This window comes from Pleuronectes platessa, chromosome 4 (genome assembly GCF_947347685.1).
Source record: "Pleuronectes platessa chromosome 4, fPlePla1.1, whole genome shotgun sequence".
NCBI lineage: Eukaryota > Metazoa > Chordata > Actinopteri > Pleuronectiformes > Pleuronectidae > Pleuronectes > Pleuronectes platessa.
In genome coordinates, this window is record NC_070629.1 from 29565170 (window position 1) to 29587770 (window position 22601).

General features: G+C 40.6%; 1 protein-coding gene across 1 annotated transcript; it reads left to right on the forward strand.

The window, feature by feature from the left end:
• Positions 1 to 239: 239 nt before the first annotated feature.
• Positions 240 to 20836, forward strand: dmrt1 (doublesex and mab-3 related transcription factor 1). Its single transcript, XM_053420024.1, has 5 exons — positions 240 to 464; positions 1635 to 1812; positions 3541 to 3698; positions 8833 to 9007; positions 20676 to 20836. The coding sequence occupies exons 1-5, from the start codon at positions 240 to 242 to the stop codon at positions 20834 to 20836; spliced, it is 897 nt and encodes a 298-aa protein (XP_053275999.1).
• Positions 20837 to 22601: the final 1765 nt, after the last annotated feature.

The window sequence follows — 22601 nt, forward strand, 5'->3', positions numbered from 1 at the left end:
AAACCCAGTGTGGACACAGGGCAGCAGCAGAGTGATGCCCCTGTCCTCCCTTGTCTCTCCCCCGCTTCCAGTCGGTTTCCTCCCAGAAGCAGCACTGACTCCCGGGCAGGGGGGGGGGGGGCGGTGACCTTATAGCCTCCAGCCGGGCACCAGTACAGCACCAGTACAGCCGAGCAGCCGAGCCTCCGGCCCCAGCAGCTCCAGGTCTCCCCGCTTCGTGGTTCTTCTTTAACCCCATCATGAACTCGGACAAGCGGAGCAAGCCGGTTCCCCCGGGGAGCGGCGCGCCTCTCTCCCCGCCCGCGGGCCACGCGAGGCCCGCCAGGATGCCCAAGTGCTCCCGCTGCAGGAACCACGGCTTCGTGTCCCCGCTGAAGGGCCACAAGCGCTTCTGCAACTGGCGGGACTGCGGGTGCGTGAAGTGCAACCTGATCGCGGAGAGACAGCGGGTCATGGCGGCGCAGGTAACCCGGCCATCGCACCTGTTAGCGCGGCTAGCGTCATGCGCAGAGCCGGGGGCCAGGGGCGGAGGTTTTCAAAGTGTGTGACCCGGGGAACACTTCATTTAACTGGGTTGGAGAATCATTAGACTCCATGTTTATGAGCTTTTTAATATGTAGACATGAGTTTACTTATTGTTTTTATCACTTTCATGCTAACTAAAGTGTAGCTTAGATTACACACAGCTAGCTTAATTTAACCACAACTTAATGTGTGTTAATAAATGTTGTATGTTTATTTTATTACTTATTACATTTTGAAAGACAGTTTTAGCAGATATAATTTAACACGACTCATTTACATCTTAATCTCTGGAGATGAGTTTACTTTACTTATTGTTTTTCTCACTTTAATTTGTGTACAAACATGCTAACTAAAATGTAGCTTAGTTTATCCACAGCTAGCTTAACTTTACCAAAACTTAATGTGTGTTTATATATATTTTTAAGTGTATTGTATAATACTTAAAACTATTTAAGGACAGTTTATTAACATAACTAAAGTAAACTCATCTTCTTCTTAATCTGTGGAGACGAGTTTACTTTACTTATTGTTATTCTCACTTTAATTTGTTTACAAACATGCTAACTAAAATTTAGCTTAGTCTATCCACAGCTAGCTTAACTTTACCAACACTTTGTGTTTATGGACATTTTAAGTGTATTCTATTAGACTTATAATATTTCAAAGGCTGTTAATAATGATGAACAAATTAATCAACATGTGGGTTCAAGGACATCAATTGGCCCTGTCATAATTTATGATAATTTACTCGTTAATCTTGTAGCTTGAAGTATTGTTTGTGTTTATTTATTTAAATTATGTTGTTTAGTTAGTATGGACTGACAATAAAACAATATCAATAATTGGTCAATACAACAAAAGTTTAATATACATCAACAGAACGCCCTGTTAACTGAAAAAGGACAAAGCAACTTGCAATAAGCCTGAAGTGTATTATTGTATAGTTTGAATTTATCTTATGACAATCGGTGTAATCATATTCTAATTGTGTGTAGTTATGATTTAGTAGCAAGCAGATACTGTCTGTTCTCCAAACTCAGGCGATCCTGCAGAATGTTTGTTTTCTGCCAAACGGCCTCATATCAGTTGTTTCCTCTCCTCCCCTGCAGGTCGCCTTGAGGAGGCAGCATTTCCAAGAGGAGGAGCTCGGGATCTGTAGTCCTGTGACTCTGCCGGGACCCGAGGTCATGGTGAAGAATGAGGCCGGAGCCGACTGCCTGTTCTCTGTGGACGGACGATCCCTGACACCGACCGGCGGCGCCTCCCCTTCTTCTCTGGCTTTCACAGGTACAGACCAGTAACTGTCCCAGTGTCCCACCGCCCTCCCATGTCTCGCACCCCCCAGCTGTCAGCTGAGTATAGAGGAGCAGCGTCCAAACAACAACTGTTATTGGACTGCAAATTCACATAAATATAATAAAACTGACTTCTCAATAAACTTCTCTTTAGAGGAGCGGGATTACAGCTTTCAAAATTACCAGGATGGTTTTCATCAGTTGGATTTCTATAGATTGCGAAAAATGTTTGACAGATTATTGTATTCATACTTAATTTTAATCACTTTGACATTTAAGAGTATTTCCTCTTATTTGGATCAGGGTCAAAAAGATAGAATAGAATAAGAAGCCTTTATGGTCATTGTATTGTACAGTTATAATCCTGGTTGGTAAATAAAAGCCAAGACGAAGACATTACTCACATTACGCTGTTAAAACAATCTTATATAGTTAAATACAAATAGATATAAATTGTCATGGTGGATGTTGACCAGTGTTGACAACGAGAGCTGCTTCTCTAGTTCAGGGTTCTGTGAGTCGAGCTTCACTGATCTTTGAATACACAAGATGAACAGCTCTCTGTGCAGCCGTGGCTTCACGTCGCTGTGGACTGAGACACGTCCAGTGAAGCACGGCTGCTGGACTCAATTACTGCAGGAACCTTTACCAGCTCCATAAAGAGAAGCTGCAACCAGCATCACCACAGACCCAGTTAACAGCCCAGTCCACTCAGGCAGGTTTAGAACAACCACTGCACTTGTGTTTTCAAGTTCAATGAAAGAATCCACGTGACAAGAACATCTTCATAAGCACTGTGGATCCCATTTTCATTGAAAAACAAGTGAAAGTAGATTTGGTGACCACGTCATTAGGTATCTCTGCCTTCTTTCTTGTCGTGTGGAGGCAGAAACAGAAGATACAGAGTTCCCGCTCGGCCTGATAATACATTTCAGGAGGTGGAACATGACTGTGGTCAAGGCTGCTCATGTCCAGCTCTGTCTCCACTGTGTATGTGTGAAAGCGTGAACCTTTGGTGGCTGGCTTGGCAACAGAGCCAGCCACTGAGGTGGAAAAAGGAGTTGAGCACTCGGTGAATCACTGATGACAAGAGTTTGAACGGGGACAACAAATGTCAGTGTCTCTGGCTTCAGCGGTGCACAGTGTCTTCGTTGTGTGAGCGGCTTCTGAGAAGAATGTGGCCTTGTTGATAAGGAAAGTACAACAGATAATAAGTAATGAGGATTTAATGGTCTTATTTGTGCTGATGTGAAGCCACATGTCTCTGCTGTGATGCTTCGGTGTATCAGTTGGTTTTTCAGTACGTTCAGCTGTGGCCTGCAGATGGTGCTGTTGACAGCAGTTTGAGAGAGGGATGGCATGACCTGAAGAATCTAGTAAAGTTCAATAAATGTATTTTTTCCCCTTATAAAAGATTAATCAGCAGATCTGATTAATATTGTAACATCAATGATAATGTTAAGGATAAAGTTCATTGATTTGCCCACCAGCGAAGTTTAGTTGAGGTCTGCTGCTGGATGCATGGAATCAGAAACACACTCACATTTACAGCCTCACTTATTTCCTTGAGCTGTAACAAGCAAAAACTATTTCATATTTCATCCTCCGGCAGGGAAAACACCAACACCCACACAAAAACATCATAAAAGAATCTAACGTCTGTGTTAATCGTTGACTTATTTGTTGTGTGTCTCCTCTGTGTATGTGTGTGTCCGTCCAGGGAGTCGCTCGGCATCATCCACCAGCCCATCGGCCGGCGGCAGGGCTCATAGTGAGGGGGGGTCCGACCTGCTGATGGAAACCTCCTATTACAACTTCTACCAGCCGACATGCTACCCGACCTACTACAGCAACCTCTACAACTACCAGCAGTACCAGGTGACTAGCCACATCCACTCTGCTTGGTTATCAGCTGCTGAGGTTATAGCTTGTGTTCATACTATGGCAGCCGTTCTACTGCAGCGTACATATTAATATTCCCTGTCAACATTAAATTAAAGTGTTGAGGAAACTATTGATACTGCTTGTTGGTAATCTGCAGTGTGTTTTAATTTGCCTTCAGGAGAAGGATGGGCTGTCTGTGCTCATATTTGATTTGAGTTCAAGATATAATTCCGCGTAGAGCTGGGCAATAAAACAATATCAATCATTATCAGAATATAGTTTTCATCAGTAGCATCATAACAAAAGTTCAATATATATCGAGATATTGTTCAAGCACATGAGTTTAATATGATCAACCTCGGATTCATATAATGTTTTATCAAGTGTTTGTCTTTCTCAGACGATAAAGAAGAGGTGGAAACCACGACCTTTGCTCTGGAGCAAAAATTTGTCTTTAAACTTCAAAGAAGTAATAATGTGACCTTATCGGAATAATTATTTATTTTTATTTACTTTTGAACTCAATCTGATATCTACTAGAGAGGTTTATTTTGGAAACTTAAACTTGTGAGCACAGAAAAGCACTTGTCAATGTGCTTACAAAAAAACTCTCCAAAAATATAAAAATACTTGTAACTTGTAATATTCTTTATTGGAACATTCATAACTTCACATTTCATTATTTCATAAAGTACCTTCTTCATTCTCCAAACACATGAAGCAAACCAGCTAAATGGTTGAATGATGACAAAAAACCCCAATGAAGAGATTAATTCAAAACATTTAGGTTTTCAAGTATCAATTGTTGTAATGGATTTAATAATCAAGTAGCATTAAATAAGTGGAAGTTTAATCTAGAATCAGAAGTGACATTATTACAAAGACATACCTCTGCACATTTGAGAAGCAGGAGTGAAGAAATATTTTGCAGTTTTGCTTGATAAGAATCAATTTCAGCAGCAATCAAAGGCTCATGTGCTGATTTAGAAAATAACAAGACTTAGAAAAAAGGTAAAAAGGTAAAAATCATTTGCAGACAAAAGCCATTTTTGTACATTATAAAATGACGAGGAAATTATTGCTTTGATAAGACAGTGATGTAACACAGCAGATGCTCCAAATGTGTGTGTGTGTGTGTGTGACCTTGTGAGCATAACAAATTATATAAATTACTATCTCATGAAACAATTAACTTTTCATTTCTTTGTTTTCGTTAGAGATGGATGAGAATGTCGGTTTTAGTGCCTCATGGTATAACATAGGTAGGACACATCATGGAGATAGTGTACACACACACACACACACACACACAGAAAACACACACACACACACACACACACACACACACAAACACACACACCCACGTGTATATTCACGCTGATTTATGCTTGAATGTATCTCTACTGTGTCAAATGAGATGACTTTGTGCGTGAAGCAAATTAGATCTATAACTCTCCAGTGTTCTCAGAGGAGGTGTTTTTTAGTTTGTTTTTTTTCCTATGAAGAACGTTTGTCCACCACCCCCCCGCCCTCCCCAGTAGCAACATCTAGTTTTGGGGTCACTGCCTCCGCTAACCCGCCAGTGCACAGCAGCGCCTGAATTGCAAAGGTTAATGGTATTGTCTGTCGGCAGAGGAACAAACCGCCATGCCTCAGCGCCCGAAGGAGAAAGTGAGCACATTAATGCTAATCAGTTAGCACTCTTTAGCATAATTTGGCCATCCTCCTTTGTGATTTATGGTATTTTCAGTGGAGGTGTCAGGTTGAGAGGGCTACGTGTTATGGTTATTCAAATTCAGAGACCACTTTTTTTGTATTTGCATGAAGAGCTGATTATTTGAAGATGAGTTCAGGGGCCACAAATACGTAGTTTGTAACTAGAGATGGATTGTTATTGTGATTGAATATCACTGTAGAGATAAAATGAGCGGTTAATCATCGTTTATCACCTGAGTTGGAATAATTATCACTGAAACCTCTTCATTCTTGTCTCCTCTACCTGTCCTAAACCTCCAGTGGCAGAATCCTTCACTCGCTCGGTTGTGATTTTGTCTCCAAAGTCCTTATCTGTGTGTTTCTCTGTCAGCTTTGGGCTGTGACGTGCTTTATCACTGACTCACATTCATTCAGCTGGTTTGTGATGGTGGTGCTTTTTTTTCTTCTCAATCATAACATCCTAACATTTACATTTTATATCACTGTAAAAAGAATTACGTAAAGTACTACAAACTTTTTAGTTCTAATAGTTATATAAGGTTTCATGCCTTTGCTATGCCGGATGCACATTTCTTATGAGGCGAGTTGTTTTACAGACTTCATAATGTGCATGATTTATTTTTATCTGGCCACTTTATCACCACATACGTTTTGAGATCAGATACATATACACACGTAGATAGAAACTTTCTACAAACTGCTGACATTGGTTCTGCAGAAGCACAAAGGCCTTTAGTGTATCAGCTGATCTTGAGCCAGCACTCCATCTTGGATCAGCTGATAAGTCGTCCTCTGGTGGTTACACGAGCCCGATTGTTGACGAGTAGCTCTTTGTGCTTCTTCAGTGCGTGGCCACAAACTCTGGATTGACTGACCAACTGAGATCAGAAATGCTACAACTGTTGTTTTCATCTCAGTTAAGAGAGAGTTTCCAGTCACCAAAGTGTAAAGTAATTTTCACAAAATGTCAATGCACTTAGATATTCTTAGATATCAGAACTCTGCACCTCATTCTGCAATATTATTTTTAAATGGCCAACCTCGCAATCTCATTTGTTATTACATTGAATGCTTTGAAACCTGCAGAGCTCCTCTCATGAAATAATCTCAGAAAGTGCAGTGTAATACCAATTTGTTTTAAAGAATCAAGCTAATCTAACAGTGATTGTTATTATATGGTGATCTCCAGGTCTTTGGCTCTTCTCACCAAGAGGAGCACCCTGGTCTTTATCAGTGTATCATCTACCAGCTTCTCTCCTCCACTGTGCACTCACTGGTGCTTGGCTGTCATGCAGGTGGATGGTGATAATGGTATAAGGGTGGTGTTGAGCTTCCAGACAGGAGATGGTGCCAGATAAGGAAAGATAGGCCCACTCAGGGAGGTAGGGAAGCCCCCCCAGGAGTCAGCAGGTTACACTTCAGGGAGTTTATACTTCGATATGTGGCATCTTCCTTGTTCAATTTTTTAACTCACTCAGGTAATACTAAAAGCTCCTGTAGTGTCATTCCTTTTTTAAATGACATCACTGGTGTTTTGTTGTCATTAATATCTCCATGAAACTAACAATTGACAATTATCATCTTCAGGTCATTAATGTGTCTGACAATAAATGTGTTGCTCCTGTAAAAAAACAAACTCTTAACTCAAGAATCTTAAAAGCGGAGGATCAACCCTTGAATTCAAAAACCTACACATGCGCAGAAGACGCTTGAATAAACAGAGTGATAAGATCTCCCTCAAATGAGAGAAACAATCTTTGGAAAAATGTATTAACATGAATTTGTTTTTTCTAATTTGGCCCTTGTCCCATCTACTAACATGGAATAGTTGGGGTCTATTACTGATACTGCAGCCAGCCACAAGGGGGCGAGAGAGATGATTTGGCTTCACTTTAGCTGATGTGTTATTTCGTCCGTCTTTATCTACAGTCATTGGGTTCGATAGCTCAAAATGTTACTAGAATTTGTATCTCTAAATGCAGAGTTTTTAATAAATATTTATTTGGCGTCACACTGACAGTTGAGGTTCCTCTAATCTGCTTTTGACCACTGGATATAAACCGTTTCTGTAAACATCACCTTTCATACACGACACGCAGCTCAAAGTGCTTTAAATACAATATAAATACAAATAAAAACCTGTTTTCTTGTTTTCTTTCTTCTTCTGTGAACACGCAGAGCTTTTGTCCGGCCGCTGCATGTGTCCTTACAACCCGTAAGCTTCGTGCACTCAAGACTCCCCGTCCAATCTCTGTTGTATTTTTCACAGCCCAATACAAGTGCTGAGTGTAGCTTAAATAACAGTTTATAAAGCTGTCGGAGAATTGATGGTGTGGACAATACGGGTGACGTATTACAGGCTGACAGAAATCAAATTCCATAAAAGTGAAATTGAAAACCCTTGCTGCTGAGTAGACAGCTCGTTTTAAAGTTTTCTGAGGTCTGGTGAGAGCCGGCTCCGTGTTGCAGCCCATTTCTAGAACAAGTCAGAGGCCTGTGAAATCAAACACGTCTAATTCTCTGTCACCCGTTATGTCTGTATTCCTTCTGGTCAGTTTAGTGAAGTCTGTTGATATCTGATGTCTGATTTGGAGGATTGTAAAAGTATATGTTAACAGGGAAAAATTCTGTTTATATTGTATTTGAAAATATCGATAAAAACAATCAGAGAATGCACAGGTATATCCACTGGTGGTTTTATAGATTGTTATGCCTGGATAATAAATAACAGGGTAGATATCATAACCAACGTGAACACACCACTGAGTTTATGTTATTTATTTACATAGGACAATCTGAAGAAACAGACAGTATTTAATTTAAAAGAACGTGTTCTGATTAGATCGTGAAGAAATATTTTAACGAATGTAGTGACAGTGGAATTATTAACTTGTTTCATTTTGTGGAGTGTGTTCCTGCAGAAAAAATAATAATGTAGCCTCGGCAAACAATGAGTGAGCCGAGCAGCAAAGAGCTTTTAAAGCCGGAATGTGACAAGTTGTTTATCCAGCATTTGTCACTGTCTCCACTGAAATGGTCAAAACTGAGGCAGTGAAACAGTTTAATCTGCCTCAGAAACACTATGAACAAGTTTATTAATGGAAAATAAATCATCTTTATGGGTTTTAGTGATCATGAGCTTCACCTCATGGACATTCGACACGATACCATATATTATAGATATTATTTGATTATATTTTTGACAAAACAAGACATTTGAAGCTCTCAACCTTGGCTTTAGGAAACATTTTCACCTTTTTCTAACATTTTGCAAGATTCACATTTAGTTGCTGGATTGAGAAAATAATTTAAAAACATTTTTTTTATACAAATATAAATCTAATATACGTCTTTATATTATTTTACTCGTGACGTTGATGTTAAAATTGCCTGTGTGTGTACTTGAATGAAGCAGATGTCTCACAGCGACAGCCGCCTGTCCAGCCACAACGTGTCCTCTCCCTACTGCATGCACTCCTACTACCCAGCAGCCAGCTACCTGAGCCAGGGTCTGGGCTCCTCCGGCTGCGTGCCGCCCTTCTTCAACCTGGAGGACAACAACAACAACCCTGACGCCACGGCAGCCTGTGAGTCACACACAAGGAAACGTGCACACAAAAAACACACACACTCGCATGTCATTGGGCCCCATAAAGTTTTAGTACCAGTCAATTCAAGAGGGCCACAGTTATAAGAGGAAATCGGTCTCAAGTGAAGCTTTTCTACTTTTAGATTCACCTTTTATTTTACTTCAAATTGAGCAAAGTTAGATTTCTGTACTTTCTGTTATCCTTTCTGTTCAGAAGATGACTCACAGTTGATTTCAATTATCAACTTCAAAACAACCACTAAACTGCAGAAGGACTTGACAGTGCAGCTCTGTGTCTTTTCGTGAAGTTGAATCGGATCTGATCTCAGATTTCTGTCTCACTTCACCTCCACCAATCTGAGCTGGGAATCTCCGCGGAGCATTACTGACTGTGTGTCTGCCTCAGAATCAGATTGTGTGTATTGCCTAATATTTTCAGGAAAGTATTTGAGGAGCTTACTAAAGAATTCATACGAGCACACGATGCGAGAGAGAGATAAGAGGAGAAGAGAGAGGGATGAATGTTGTGTCAGTGCTTTTCTTTATGGAGGAAGAATGTTAACTTTTATTTACAAGACTATTACCGTTAAGCAGATTTAAGAGTCAACAGTACAAATATATGGCTCAGCCGAAGTTATATCAAATATATAATACACATAGTATGAGCAAAGTAAGTACAATACACCGTAAAAAACGTAAATTTTCTTCCAAAGCTTATCTCCTCCTGTAACTGGAGGATCATGTGTTCATGTACCTGCATGTGAGAACATATCTTCAGTTTCCTCACTTTCCTCTGAAGCACCTGTTGCAAACTCAGCTCATAACTTTATAAAATCTGATGTTATTTATCTTCTTAATAACCAGCGTGTCTTGAATGTCTGATAGAAGGCAGCTCCTGTTATGTTCAGAGTGTTTTTTTGTGTACATCTGATTTAAAATGAATATCTAATGGATCATTTAAATGAAAATCACAGTTGTATTTGTCATGAGGACATTTTCTCTCTAGGGATCAAACAGTGAAGTGGCTGCTTTGCCGTTAACAAAAGTGGTATTGTATATTATTACTCGTTTATATCGGACATAGGGGAAGAGTGTCATTAGTCCAAAGACAACATCCTTCTTTCAGTGACACCACCAGCATCGCTTAAAAAAACCTGAAGACCCCCGCATCTCCCCTTCTACCTGTGTTTGTTTATGACTTTCACCTGTCCGTTCCCTGTGGGTCCCATGTCGGCCTCCTGCTGTGCGTCGCCATGCTCCATTACAACACAACAACATCCTCCGAGGGTGGTCCCTCATTCGCTGGTGCCAGAGGAACAAGCCCCCTAAACCAGAGGTTCTCAAACTTCAGATTCAAGAGGGACTTTCCCCTTTTAGAATTTAGAATTCAAGATAGTTTGAATTCTTGTTTTTAGATAAGTGGATAAATGTGAGTATAAATTACAATGAAAAAAAGACACAACTTTGTTATGAGTGATACACAAAACCATCTCAGTCCTGCTCTACTGAACTGGTTTCATAAGTCAACACACTCATTTAGCTGCAGAATGTGTTCCCAGGACCTTTCCCTTATAAAGTTCAAGTTATGATACCAACATTTTTACAGAAAGAAATTCTTTATCATTGGAAACAAGGTTTTCAGCTACTACTACTTAATTATCTACTTTATTAATATAAACACTCACTGTATATGGGAGCAGATTTGTCCACTGATCAGAGACGGATCAAATCTGAGGACAGTGAAAGTGTCCAAATAAATCCAACTTTTAACACTCCCCTAAAAATCTGAGTTTAATCCTTGAATTGTTTCACTTTGACTGAACATGTCGAGTCGCTTGAGTCCGTGAGGAGGAAACGTCTGAGCTGTGAGTGTACCTGCCCCCCCCCCCCCCTTCTGCCTCGCTGTCAAACACCACCCTGTCAGATTTATCTCCCTCCCAGGAGAGGGCTAATCAGTTGGCCAAATACAGAGATCCAAATAACCTTCAGGAGTGCCACGCTGTCCTTTCCCCTCCGCCTCCCCCCCCACACTCGCTCTCCGCCCCCCCCCCCCCCCCCCCCCACAGGCCGCGCTGTCTCCGCAAAATTGCCTTCTGGAGTTAGTGAGCGGGAACAGTTAAGATTTACAAACAATGATGAAGCTTGTCATGCGTCTTTCTCCATCCGTCACGGCGGGCCGGGTGGAGCTGTGGGTAGAGCCGTCCCGGTGTTCTTCATAAAAGCCAGCTCCCTGTGAAATACGCCCCCGGCCGGCCTGTTTACTGCCCCGCGCTCGTCAGCAGCCCCGCCGCCGTAAATCGCCGAGCGGGAGGTGACAGCGCAGTCCATCAAACTCCCACCCCACCTCGCCGCCCTCCCAACATCTCACCTCGCTCTGCCCCTCCACCACCAACACACCCCCCCATATCTACACACACACAAACACACACTCATGCTGTATCTCCACAAACACACAGCTCGTGGATCTGAGCGGGGAGGCTCAGATGAGCTGCCCCAGGAGACTTATGGCTGCTCCAGTCTTACAGGAGACGGCTTCAGGTCGAGTCTCTTCGAGTTTATGTTCCTTCTTTTTCGTCCTTGTCGGGACTTTTTTCAAAATTGAGAACTGCTCAAAGTTTGCAAGATGTCTGCACAGCAACTTTCCTCTCAGGTGCTTCTTGCTTCTTCTTCTTTTAAACAAACTAGATTCACACTGGAGTCCGGTCTCGGTCGAGCGCGGCTGTGCTGGCTTTACATTTGTCTGTTTTGTTATATTGGTGTCAGCACAGAGCGTACAGTAATTTAAATGCAAATCAGATTGTTGAGGTATTGCAGATGTTAATCCTGCTAATCGATGGACCTGTGTGAGCCCATTAAGTTAGAAATCCATTACTATCTTTCTAGATGATATTCTATTGATTTTGCTGGCTTCAATCTATAGCGTACTGTACACCACGGTGAGTTACTGCGTATAAAGTCTGTGGCTTCAGGTTCTCCGCCTCCTCTGCTGGAAAGAAACGACAGAGAGATCGGTGTCAGTAAGTTTCTTTGTTTCGTGTGCAAAATGGGCTTTACCTGCTTCCAGATCAGATTACTTTCAACTTCACAGTTCACACACACACACACACACACACACAGTTGAGGACGTCCCTTCAAACACACACTCACTGCATGTACCTGAACTCACACCGGGGCCACACTCATTCTGGAAGAGTCACAAAGGCCCCTCACTCTTTAGGATTTATTAAACCTGAAACTAATCGGTACTTCCAACCCATGAGGTGACCTCTCCAAAGGAAGTGCTGTTTCATGTCATGTAGCAGCCAGAGTTCATTTCCTTGGTCACTGACATGTTGAGATCATCAGTCAGCTCAGCACATGTCGTCAGCGTCGTTTCACCGAACCTGAGAAAAACAGAGGCTGAAAGGAGACTGTTGGTTTGGTGCATACATTTTGTTTTTATCTTTATTACGCACAACAAGTTATGAACCTAATATATGACATTAAATATGACTTTAGATGACATAGTTTAAAATCAAACATTTAAGATTTGAGTTTTACCATCATTTCAAGTTGAATGATGCTGAAAGAATGATTATATGTATCATAGATGTTAACCTTTTCTATTATTGCTTTTTTGAGAATGCTTTAATGAAATAGTTCGGTTCGGACCATAGGCTGTTTATAAAGATGGTCAACGGGTCTCTACTTTATCTTACTATCCAAAAATGAAGCCAAAACATCCCTGATACAAACTCTGTCATCTTGTGATTTTGACTTTATTTGTAGCCGGAGTCTGCAGAGTAGTGATTGAGGGATGAAGCTGCTGTGGCATTCGGATAAGGTTCCACTATGTGTTCCTAATGTGCATCCATGACTAAGGTGCCCACTGGAACCTGCAACATCGCCTTTTGTCAAGTAAAGCTCAATTAACACTACAAACACATTTACCAAAGAGTTGTTGCAACCTTAAGAACCCTAGAAAGATCTAAAGTGTAGGTGAGAGCCAGCACTGGAGAAAGTTCCCCTGCTGGGGCCTGTCAGTCCCTGAGGGGCCTGTTTGAATATGTGACTGATTGAGTGTCTCTCCTGACTCTTAGTTACAGTGGGACAGTCCTGTGTGGCCCATCTGATCGTCCTCCTCACCCCGCTGTGCAGCTAAGTGCCCTGATCGCCTGTAGGGCATTGGACGAGCTGAATATCAGTGTAATTGTCTGTTCAGGGCACAAGCACCTGTGTAATGTGTTGTACGACACCACCATTAGCACCGGGGGGCCTGGGGCTGTGGAGACGTTAAACAGGCTGGGCTGTGTGGTTTATGTCCTCATCCCCTCACTCTCTATTTGTCTCTCACACACACACACACACACACACACACACACACACTCACACACTGTCCAGCTTTCGGTGGCTTGACATTTAATGATTCAATATTTCAATTGACTTCTGGTTTATCTGAAACCATGTTGTTGCAGAGCAGTTTATGATCATTGAAGGAACTCTCAGTTATTTGAGTCTTCAAACGTCGGGTTGTCTGTTTCCAGTAATATTTTTTTTGGGGCAACAGTAGAGATATGAAAATACAATTTCAGGCTAAAACCAGTCGACTTTTGTCTTCAGTGATTCAAAAGGAAAATAATGAATTCATACATTATGATTATTAGGTGACCTGTTTTTATAATCCTTTCATAAAAAGATGCTAGAATTAATATCAAAGAAAAGGCAGAAGAGAACTTCATTATTCTTACAAGATGTGATCTTAAGTAATTCATAATACAAACCATGTAAATCATATTTACTTCCAAGGGAAATGTCATTTACTGGTACTGTCATGTTCAATTTGATTATTTGGTTTATGTCAATAAAACGTCTACATGTGAACAAAGAGAAATAAGCAGGAAATCAAAACAAACATCTTAATTCTTAATTTCTGTTTGAAGTAATATCACAGTTTTTATTCTAACATTTGAAAAACTCACAGAATCAGTCTGTTACTGTTTATCTAAATCTAATCAGCACATAAAAGACGTCTTCATGCAGCGGACATATCGAGTTCACTGTGCATGAACATAGAGTGGCTTCTGTTTCTCTGATATCTGTGTATTAAACAAACTCTAACCCAGCCGTGGCGGCTCGGCGTGCACTGACAGATGATGCAGCCGTGGCAGCTCTCTCTGAAACAGCTGAACGACTTGGATAAACACATCTGGCAGCTTTAGCACCCATGAGAGGCGTCCTCCTTTACATGGCGATATATTTCACCCCCCCTGTGTCCTTTACTTTGGCATTTTTCTTACCCTGTCGACTCACGATGAATCGCTTGTTTAAAACCTGATGATAGAAAAGTCCCACAGATATTGATCGGCCGCCTCGGCTCATTATTGCATATCCATAACTTTTGGAGGGATCGAGTCAAAACGCCCAGCGATAGACTGACAGGCCATTTTGTGAGTTGATGGTGCACAGTAGCCGAAGCGGAGATTCAGCATAGGGACGAGGGGCCGTGTCACGCCCCCCCCCCCCCGGCAGACGTCTTCACCGGGGACAGATTGGTTAACAATGCGGGAGCAAAGGGTCCTCTCTGCTTAATTAGCCTTTGACCCCGACACTGATGCCTTCTGTCAGCCTGCGCCGCTCCTCCTCTCTCTTCAGCTCCACGGCAAACCGATAATGAGCATTGAAGTGTTTTCTGACCCCCCCCCCCGTAATGGCCGCTTAAGAGACTGCATCACTTTGAACAATCGTCTCAGCGGCTCCCCATTGGAGACACGGGGATGAGAGATTTGGGGAAGATTTAACTGCACACTCGATAAAACGAATTGTCTTTATTCATGATAATGCAGTATCTGTTATTTGACTCTTTACTTGGTTCCCTGATGAAGGTGTTTGATGTGGCTTGAAATGAGCTCAGCGGTCACAGGACAGTGTTGGGACTGGTAGGTTTCTTCTTACCAGCAGCAGCTATATTCATTATCATAGAACGTCGGGTTCTGGCTCTGAAATATCAACTGGGATTATAACTGGGAACAAAGAAAACAAGGCATTTGACCTTTTACAGTATTTCAAATCATGTCTCAGAGAACTTATCATGTATTAGAGATGAAATGGAATTAAAATTAAAACCAGGAGCATCATGGTTTGGTTAAAATGTGCTGTAAATGTTCAGAGGTTATTGATACACAAGCTGGAGTAATTTCACCAAGTTTGATATGGACATAATATATATATTATCCATAAAAATGATGATAGTATTTTCGTTATTTATTGAAGTTCCATAACAACTACTTTATGTATTAGGGAGACATTTGGTACAAACGCTCCTGTGCCCCTCAATTATTTTTTTATTGGTCCAATTAAGGATTTTTTACGACCAGAATCTTTCACAACCTCTTTATATTTTTAACAAAACCTCCATTAATTGCTAATTAAAGTTCTTCTCGTCTTGTAGCCACTATTCACTTATTCCCTGCTCTGGATTTCTGTTCTTTACAAAACCTTTCACCTTGTGGACTTGAACAATCCTCATAGAAGACTTGCTGAATTAAGACTCACCCAGAAGAGGGTGAGATAAAGTCAGTGATTTGAAACTGAGGGTGAAGGTCTGTGGAGTGAACATCAGCTGAGTGACGTGAGCCTCCACCGTTCACTGCTCAGTATTTAAAGCCTTCCTGCCTGGTGTCTGCTCTTTGACTGGGCTTTCTGGGCCATTAAGCCCTGCTGCTGGGCTGATGATGAGGAGGTAGACGCCCATATCGTTCACGGGGAGGGGAGCGTCCATCTCGACAAGGGTCGTCCTCACTTGGACACACATGGGACCCGCTCAAACTGGCCAGGGATGATTTTTTTGGACACAGCTCGTATCATTTTAATGGGAGCAATTTAATCCCAGGCCAACCTTGTCCCGTGACAGGCAACTCTTCATTCCTGGGAGTGAATTTTAGCTCCCTTGATAAAAGCCTCCACTAAGCGCTGCTGTCCCTGGACACCACTGACGCATGTTTAAGGCAACATGCAGTCTGGGACTTCTGCAGATTCACACTATGAGTTAATAACTGCAATGTGTGGTAAACTGGCAGATATAAAGACTTCTCACCGTTTGAACTGCAAAACAAATGATCTGCCTAGGCCTTCATATAGATAACAATCTCTATCTGTCTCTACGTCTAAGCTAAAGGTAAATCTATTGTTATATAACCTGACATTTCACTAGATTTAGCTAAATAAACATATATAACAAAAGATATCTAAGTATAGAAACATGAGCAAAAATATTTCTTAACATTCCTTGCTATTTGAACTATGTCAATGGGTTTGTTTTTTAATGATATTTAGTAGAGTGAATACTTTTGCCAGGGCCCCAACAGCTCCATCATGACACCACTTTTAATTTCACCTAATCTGGATTCTTATCTGGATTCTTATCTGGATTTGCACCAAATCACATTCCTGGATATTAGTCCCCTAAACATGTTAGATTGTTTTAAAATCAAGATCCATGATCCATGATCTCTCAGAAATCAAGGAACATTTTAAAGAAAGAGTAAAGAAATCTCTCCAGTAGTTTTTGTGTAACCATGATAACTAACAAACCAATGCAGACAAATACACACACTCCTTAGTGGAGGTAATAAAAGCTGCTAATTAATTCATTAGTTAATTAGTGACAACATGTAGTAATGGTAAGTCATTGTCAGGACACTAAAGAACTGTTTTTACTGAGCATTAGTTGATGTCTAAATAGTCCAGCAACTCACAAAAATCTAGTTTAATGTAGAATTGTGTGTGTGTGAGAGTGTGTGTGTGTGTGTGTTTACTTAAGTGTTATCTACCCCCATGACCCTTGTGTACGGTGGATGAGTGTTGAGTATGAAACCCACAGCGAGAGCTTATCCCCGGTGGATCAGACTGAATTACCATCTCCTCTCACATCTGGGCTTTTGTTCCCGTCGCTGGCAGCAGCAGAAATGATTGCACCTTCATTCACTGGCTCCCCCCCCCTCTCTGAACAGGACAAGTGGGAGGTTAAAAAAGCTTCCTTTTGTTATTCCACACAAAGACTGTTTAATAGTTCGGAAATCTTATATAGAGCCCTGAGTGACTGGGGAAAGGGCAAAAGTTCAGTCAGGAGAATAAACTCTCTTTCAACATGGCCAGCAGGTAAAGTCGCTCTCGTTACAAACGGTTTGTGTTTGAGGCTGAAGCTCAAGTCGATTGTTGGGTTTAACACAGGGCCTCTCTTCTCTAACTAACTAACTAACTCTCTTCTCATGGTGAGACGTGTGGGGATCTCACTCATTACAACAACACTGGGCTGTGTCAGAAGTCTTATCCATCTCATACAGAAGGAGAATTGAGAACTGGTTTTGTTGTATCTCTAAAAACAAACAGAATAATTACTAGATGGTAGTTTAACTCAGTTTATTACTGGGGAAGTTAGTTTTTTACTCTGAGGCACTTGTCTGCTATAAAGTACTTGAACAAACTTTGTGTATTGTACTATATTAGGTATACCACTTTGTCTCAAGTCAAACTTAATACTCAAAAAGACTAATCTTAATATTTTGTAGTTAGTAGAGGGTTGATCCCAGTACAGTTCTTGTACGGATATCAAAAATATTTTTTGAAATCATTCATTATGGGATTTAAATACATTGTTGTACAAATGTGGATGACACGGAACTGAACACTTCACATTTGGGTCTGAATCAATAATAATAATAACAATAACTGTCTGTTTGTACATAAAAAATACTTAACCATTAGATAATTTATCAAAACAAGATAAGAAAAAAAAATTAATGAATAAAAACAAAAGGTATTCAATTCAATTCAGTCTTAAGTACCAAATCATAACTTGTTAAGGTCGAGACCTTTAAATTAAAGAGAAACTGAAAAGTTCCCACAATGGGTTTGAACATTGTGGGAAACATTTTGGATCATGTAAGTTCAGAAGTCAACAAAAGAAATAACAGCTCATTTTTAGACAGTTTAATGATGAATTGTTTATTAATACATCTTCAACCTCAAGTAATTTATAAATTACATAGAAATTCGTCTCATTTTGAGGCTTCATTTCTGCTGTGAAACGTCCAGTGATGAATTGATCTTTAAACTAATTTGTTGTTAACTTCGGTATTGAAGTGTTTTAACATCAATTATAATTTTCCGCACTTCTCTTTTAAACCAAATAATTATTCGATAAATGGAAAGACATAATAGAAAAATGTAATTAAAGCTAATTAGCTAATTGTTTAATTAGTTGTGGTCCCGGTGTGATTAACTGGTGCTGCTGGGGCTAATGGGGAATACGGCTTTGTGCTGCTTCACACATTAATCTGTATTAAACAGGAGAGACAGTCGGATGCAGCAGACAACATGTGTACCGCACTGTGTCGTGATTTAACATCCGCAGTGAAACTAACACGTCCAGTCGCCTCCAGCCTTTAATTACATCATAGATTTCCTGCTGATGAACGGACAGAGAATTAACAGTGAACGGGCTAATTCACAGCCCCCCCCCCCCCCCCCAACATGCTGTGTTATTGCTGTACAAGTGGATCACTGAGGGGTAAAGAAGAAAAAAAAAAAGAGCTGGTTGCACTTAGCTACACAAACATTAGTATTAACGATTGGGCTGCCAGTTTGGAATTGGTGACAAACTGCAGACGGGCAAAAATTGGAGTCCGAAACCAATCAGGAAGTTAATGAGGAGAGAAATTACTCCTCTTCTCTCCTCCCACCACTGCTGAGGAGGAAGGAGAGAGAGAGGAGCCTGGAGGAGGCCAATCAAGTCCGAGGACTCTGGGAAATACTGGACAGTTGTTATGTTTCTGGGATCAGGAGATTATTTAATGAAAAATGATAGTTTTTGATAATCAGAAGTTAGAAATGTAGGTTTACTGGAATAATGTTTGATTTTTAAAAACAGCCAAACTAGATATTATCTGATTATGTGGATTGTCAAGAATCTTATTCAAAGGAAAATAACTTAGTTTTATTATATTTTCTGAGATAATAAACCATATAAATAGTTTTTTTTACACTTCTTCCAATGTCAACTTTTATCTGGAGAACCAATACATTCATCTGTCTGAAGATGATTCATTCTAATATTGATTTATCTGTTGATTATTTTCTTGATTGATTAATGAATCGTTTGGTCAGAAAACGTGAAAAGGTTCATCAAAAGGTATCAAAGCTCAAAGATCAAAGAGATCACAGTCGCGTTTGAAACGCCGATATGAGTAAATATTTAATATTCTTGATTAAAACTTGATTGAAAACTGATTTTTTTTCTGCTCTACTAATGATCCCACATGTATTTTAAATTTTCGTGTACTTTGAACATCCAGGATTATGAACTTTAGAACTAGAACTAATACTTCATGGATATGGACTGAAATGTGTCATTGACACCATTGAAAGCTGTGAAGAACCAAACTTAATGTTTCTCAGATTCTTATTGACTTATTCTTATAGTTTCAGGTTCAAACAATAATTGTAATAATTTCAAGTTCATTTCATGTACCGTCCATAAATAATAACTGATCCACTTTTAAAAAACTATACTAAACAATGATGATTTTCCTCGTCTTACAGTAATTGAAATCAAAATGACTGTCAGTTAACTAATTAATCAGTCAATTATTACGGCACATCATCAGAACTATAGTTAAGTACTTCAAAGTACATGAGAGTATTCATTGTAGTGTAGTATAGTTTGATAGCAGTGAAACGTTAATGTAGTAACATGAGCGACTGTACTAACACAGGATTGTTGTAAACCAGCCTCAGTGGCTGTGGAGCGAGTGTGTGTGTGTTGTGTGTGTGTGTGTGTGTGTGTGTGTGTGTGTGTGTGTGTGTGTGTGTGTGCGTGCCTCTCCTGTTAACTGTAAAAGATCTAATGCTTTTGTTTAGCGCTCCCTCTGTTCCCTTTTTGCTGACTGACTCAATCTGCTATAAATCCTGAGCTTTGCTTGGACTCATTTCGCTGTGCGGTCGTTTTTATATCAGCTGAAAACAGCGAGAACACAAACGACCATTTGTTCTGCAGAGCTGATGATACCACTCGGCTGGTTTGTCTCTCACTACAGTATTTCTCTTCTCCTTTTTATTTACCCGCCTTACTGTACCAAGACATTTTTATTTTATGTGTGATGCTGTACTGTCGTCCCGCAGGAGCCAATATGAGTTCATCATATTAACGACTTTGAGGAGTATCCAGAAAAAAAGATTTGTAGCTCGAGACCCGTGAAAGATTTGAGCTTTATCTATTTTGTCAAACGCACAAACATAAGTCAGGACTGTGGATGCAATTATTTATTGTTGTTTTGGTTAAATATTATCCTATGAGTTGTATTTTAACCAAACACACAAAGCCCACTGAGCTACATATACCATAACCCAGTACTGTAACATCTACATTGCACAAAAATATGAATGCAACGTATACAATCTTTTAAATTGTATTATATTTAAAAAATCACACTGCAGATGAGACTTTCTGCTGAGTTCTTTCAGCTTTAAACGAATAAAACAACCGTGAGAATTAACTTTTGGGTCAGTTTTCACTTTTCAGGATCTGGATCCTTAGAAATAGTTCCACCATTTTAACAGCAGCTCACGCTTTCAGCTCTCATCCCTGTCGGAGCCCGATCAGTTACAGGTTCTCCCTCTCGTCTCTGCAGCGTTCTCCCCCGGCAGCATCAGCACCGCCCATGACCCGACCATGACCTGCAGGTCCATCAGCTCCCTGCTCAACTCCGACGTCAAGGCCGAGAGCGAAGTCAGCGAGGAGACGGCCGACTTCTCCCTCCACGCCACCATCGACGTGGAGGGAATCAATTAACGGAGCGAAGGATACGACCAAAGCATTTTTACAATTAATGTTCCTGTGAAACGGTTTCGTGGTTCATATTTGTTTGTGTGATTCTAAGTCAAGTTTGTTGAAACCACTTCATCAGCTGGAAAGTTTAAAACATGTGAAATTGAGGGCGTTGATGAATGTGGAGCCCAAATATAAAAATTCATATTCACATTCTGCTCAGTGCCAGTTTCAGCTCAACTGGTCGTTACACAGACTCTGGGCCGAGGAGCTGGTGGGAGGAAATCTGTCTAATGTCCCGTTCAGCTGATTTCACACATGTGTGATAAAGTCACAGCCTCCAAACAGAAGTTTCTTCTCGCTGACAGGGCACAACTGACAAGGAAAAGTCGCCTGGGTTTGTAGAAACACAAACAAACACTAAGCTCTTGGCAAGGTGCTTTTCTGAAGAAAAAAGGAGACTGTGCCACCATTATTGTTTTTAAAATGACTAATGGCTCCATTACACCTAAATTAGTGGCAATACCCAGTTTTTTTTTTAAAGTGGGTAAACCTGCTATTAAAAAGCGATTGATTCCCATCGCCTGTAGTGGAGTGACTGGTTTTTTTCCCCATGTTGCATCATGTTCAGGGTCACAAACCAAAAGCTGAAGCTCTCTCACTTCACTGTGTCGCCGAATGAGCAGGTTCACCAGGTTGTCCTGTTTCCATCGCTGCCGCTCGGGGCAGATAGAATCCTGTCTGTACTGCACTTACCCGTCTGTACCCGTCTGTACTGCACTTACCATCCCGATGCTTTGACCTCACCACTCACGTACATGATGTTGAGATAATTGTTCACAAAGAATCAGAATCCGGTCGTTTGGACGAACACTTTGTTACGACAATTTATAAAATATGAATAAATGTAGAGTAAATACGTCCGACTGGTCGTTTACTGGTTTTTCTGTTTCTGTTAAAGTTCTATAAGTGATTTTTAGTATTCAGTATAGAAAGTGATGCAATATTAAAATCCTTGGTAGTTTACATTAACTGTAGTTTCCAAAGTGTTTACATTAGTTGATGATTTGTTTCATAAGTCAGATATTATTGGACTGTTTTTGACAATCAGACGACAAACGTGTTGTTTGCTGAGACGGACGTTGTCGAGAAATGAATTTTGACAAAACAGTAATTTGTGTATTAATAATCTTCAGCTGTGGTCCAGTCGTTCTCGGTTACCACTGATTTGGTGCTTTGTAAGTTAAATGTTAAAAGTGGACACATGTTGTATGAGATGCAAAAAATCTGTTGATTGACAAATAAATAAATAAATTGACTATTTTGATAATCAATCAATTGTTTTAGTCTTTTTTTAAATTGTGAGTATTTGCTGCTTTTCTCTGTTTTATTTCATTGAAAACAAAATATCTGTATTGGTTGGTTCCATTGTCTGTAAATAAAGATGGACGCCATGAGTTGCTCCCCAAAAGTGAAGCCACAGCATGTATATCGCCCCCTGGTGGCCGGCTGCAGTATAGGTCTTAAAACCCACTTCCTCCATGTTAGCAGACGGGACATGGACCAAACTAAAAAGTCAAAATACACATTAAAAAACGTGTTGAGGTGATTTCTGTCTCTTTCCGTAGCTCTTACCACATCTGTTCTCATCTAGTTGATTGTTAACATGTCTCTGAATCTGAATCAAAGCTCAAAGAAGCTCAGGGACAGAAGCTCTGGGACAGAAGCTCTGGGACAGAAGCTCAGGGACAGAAGCTCTGGGACAGATCCTGCGTCAGAGACTCTCCTG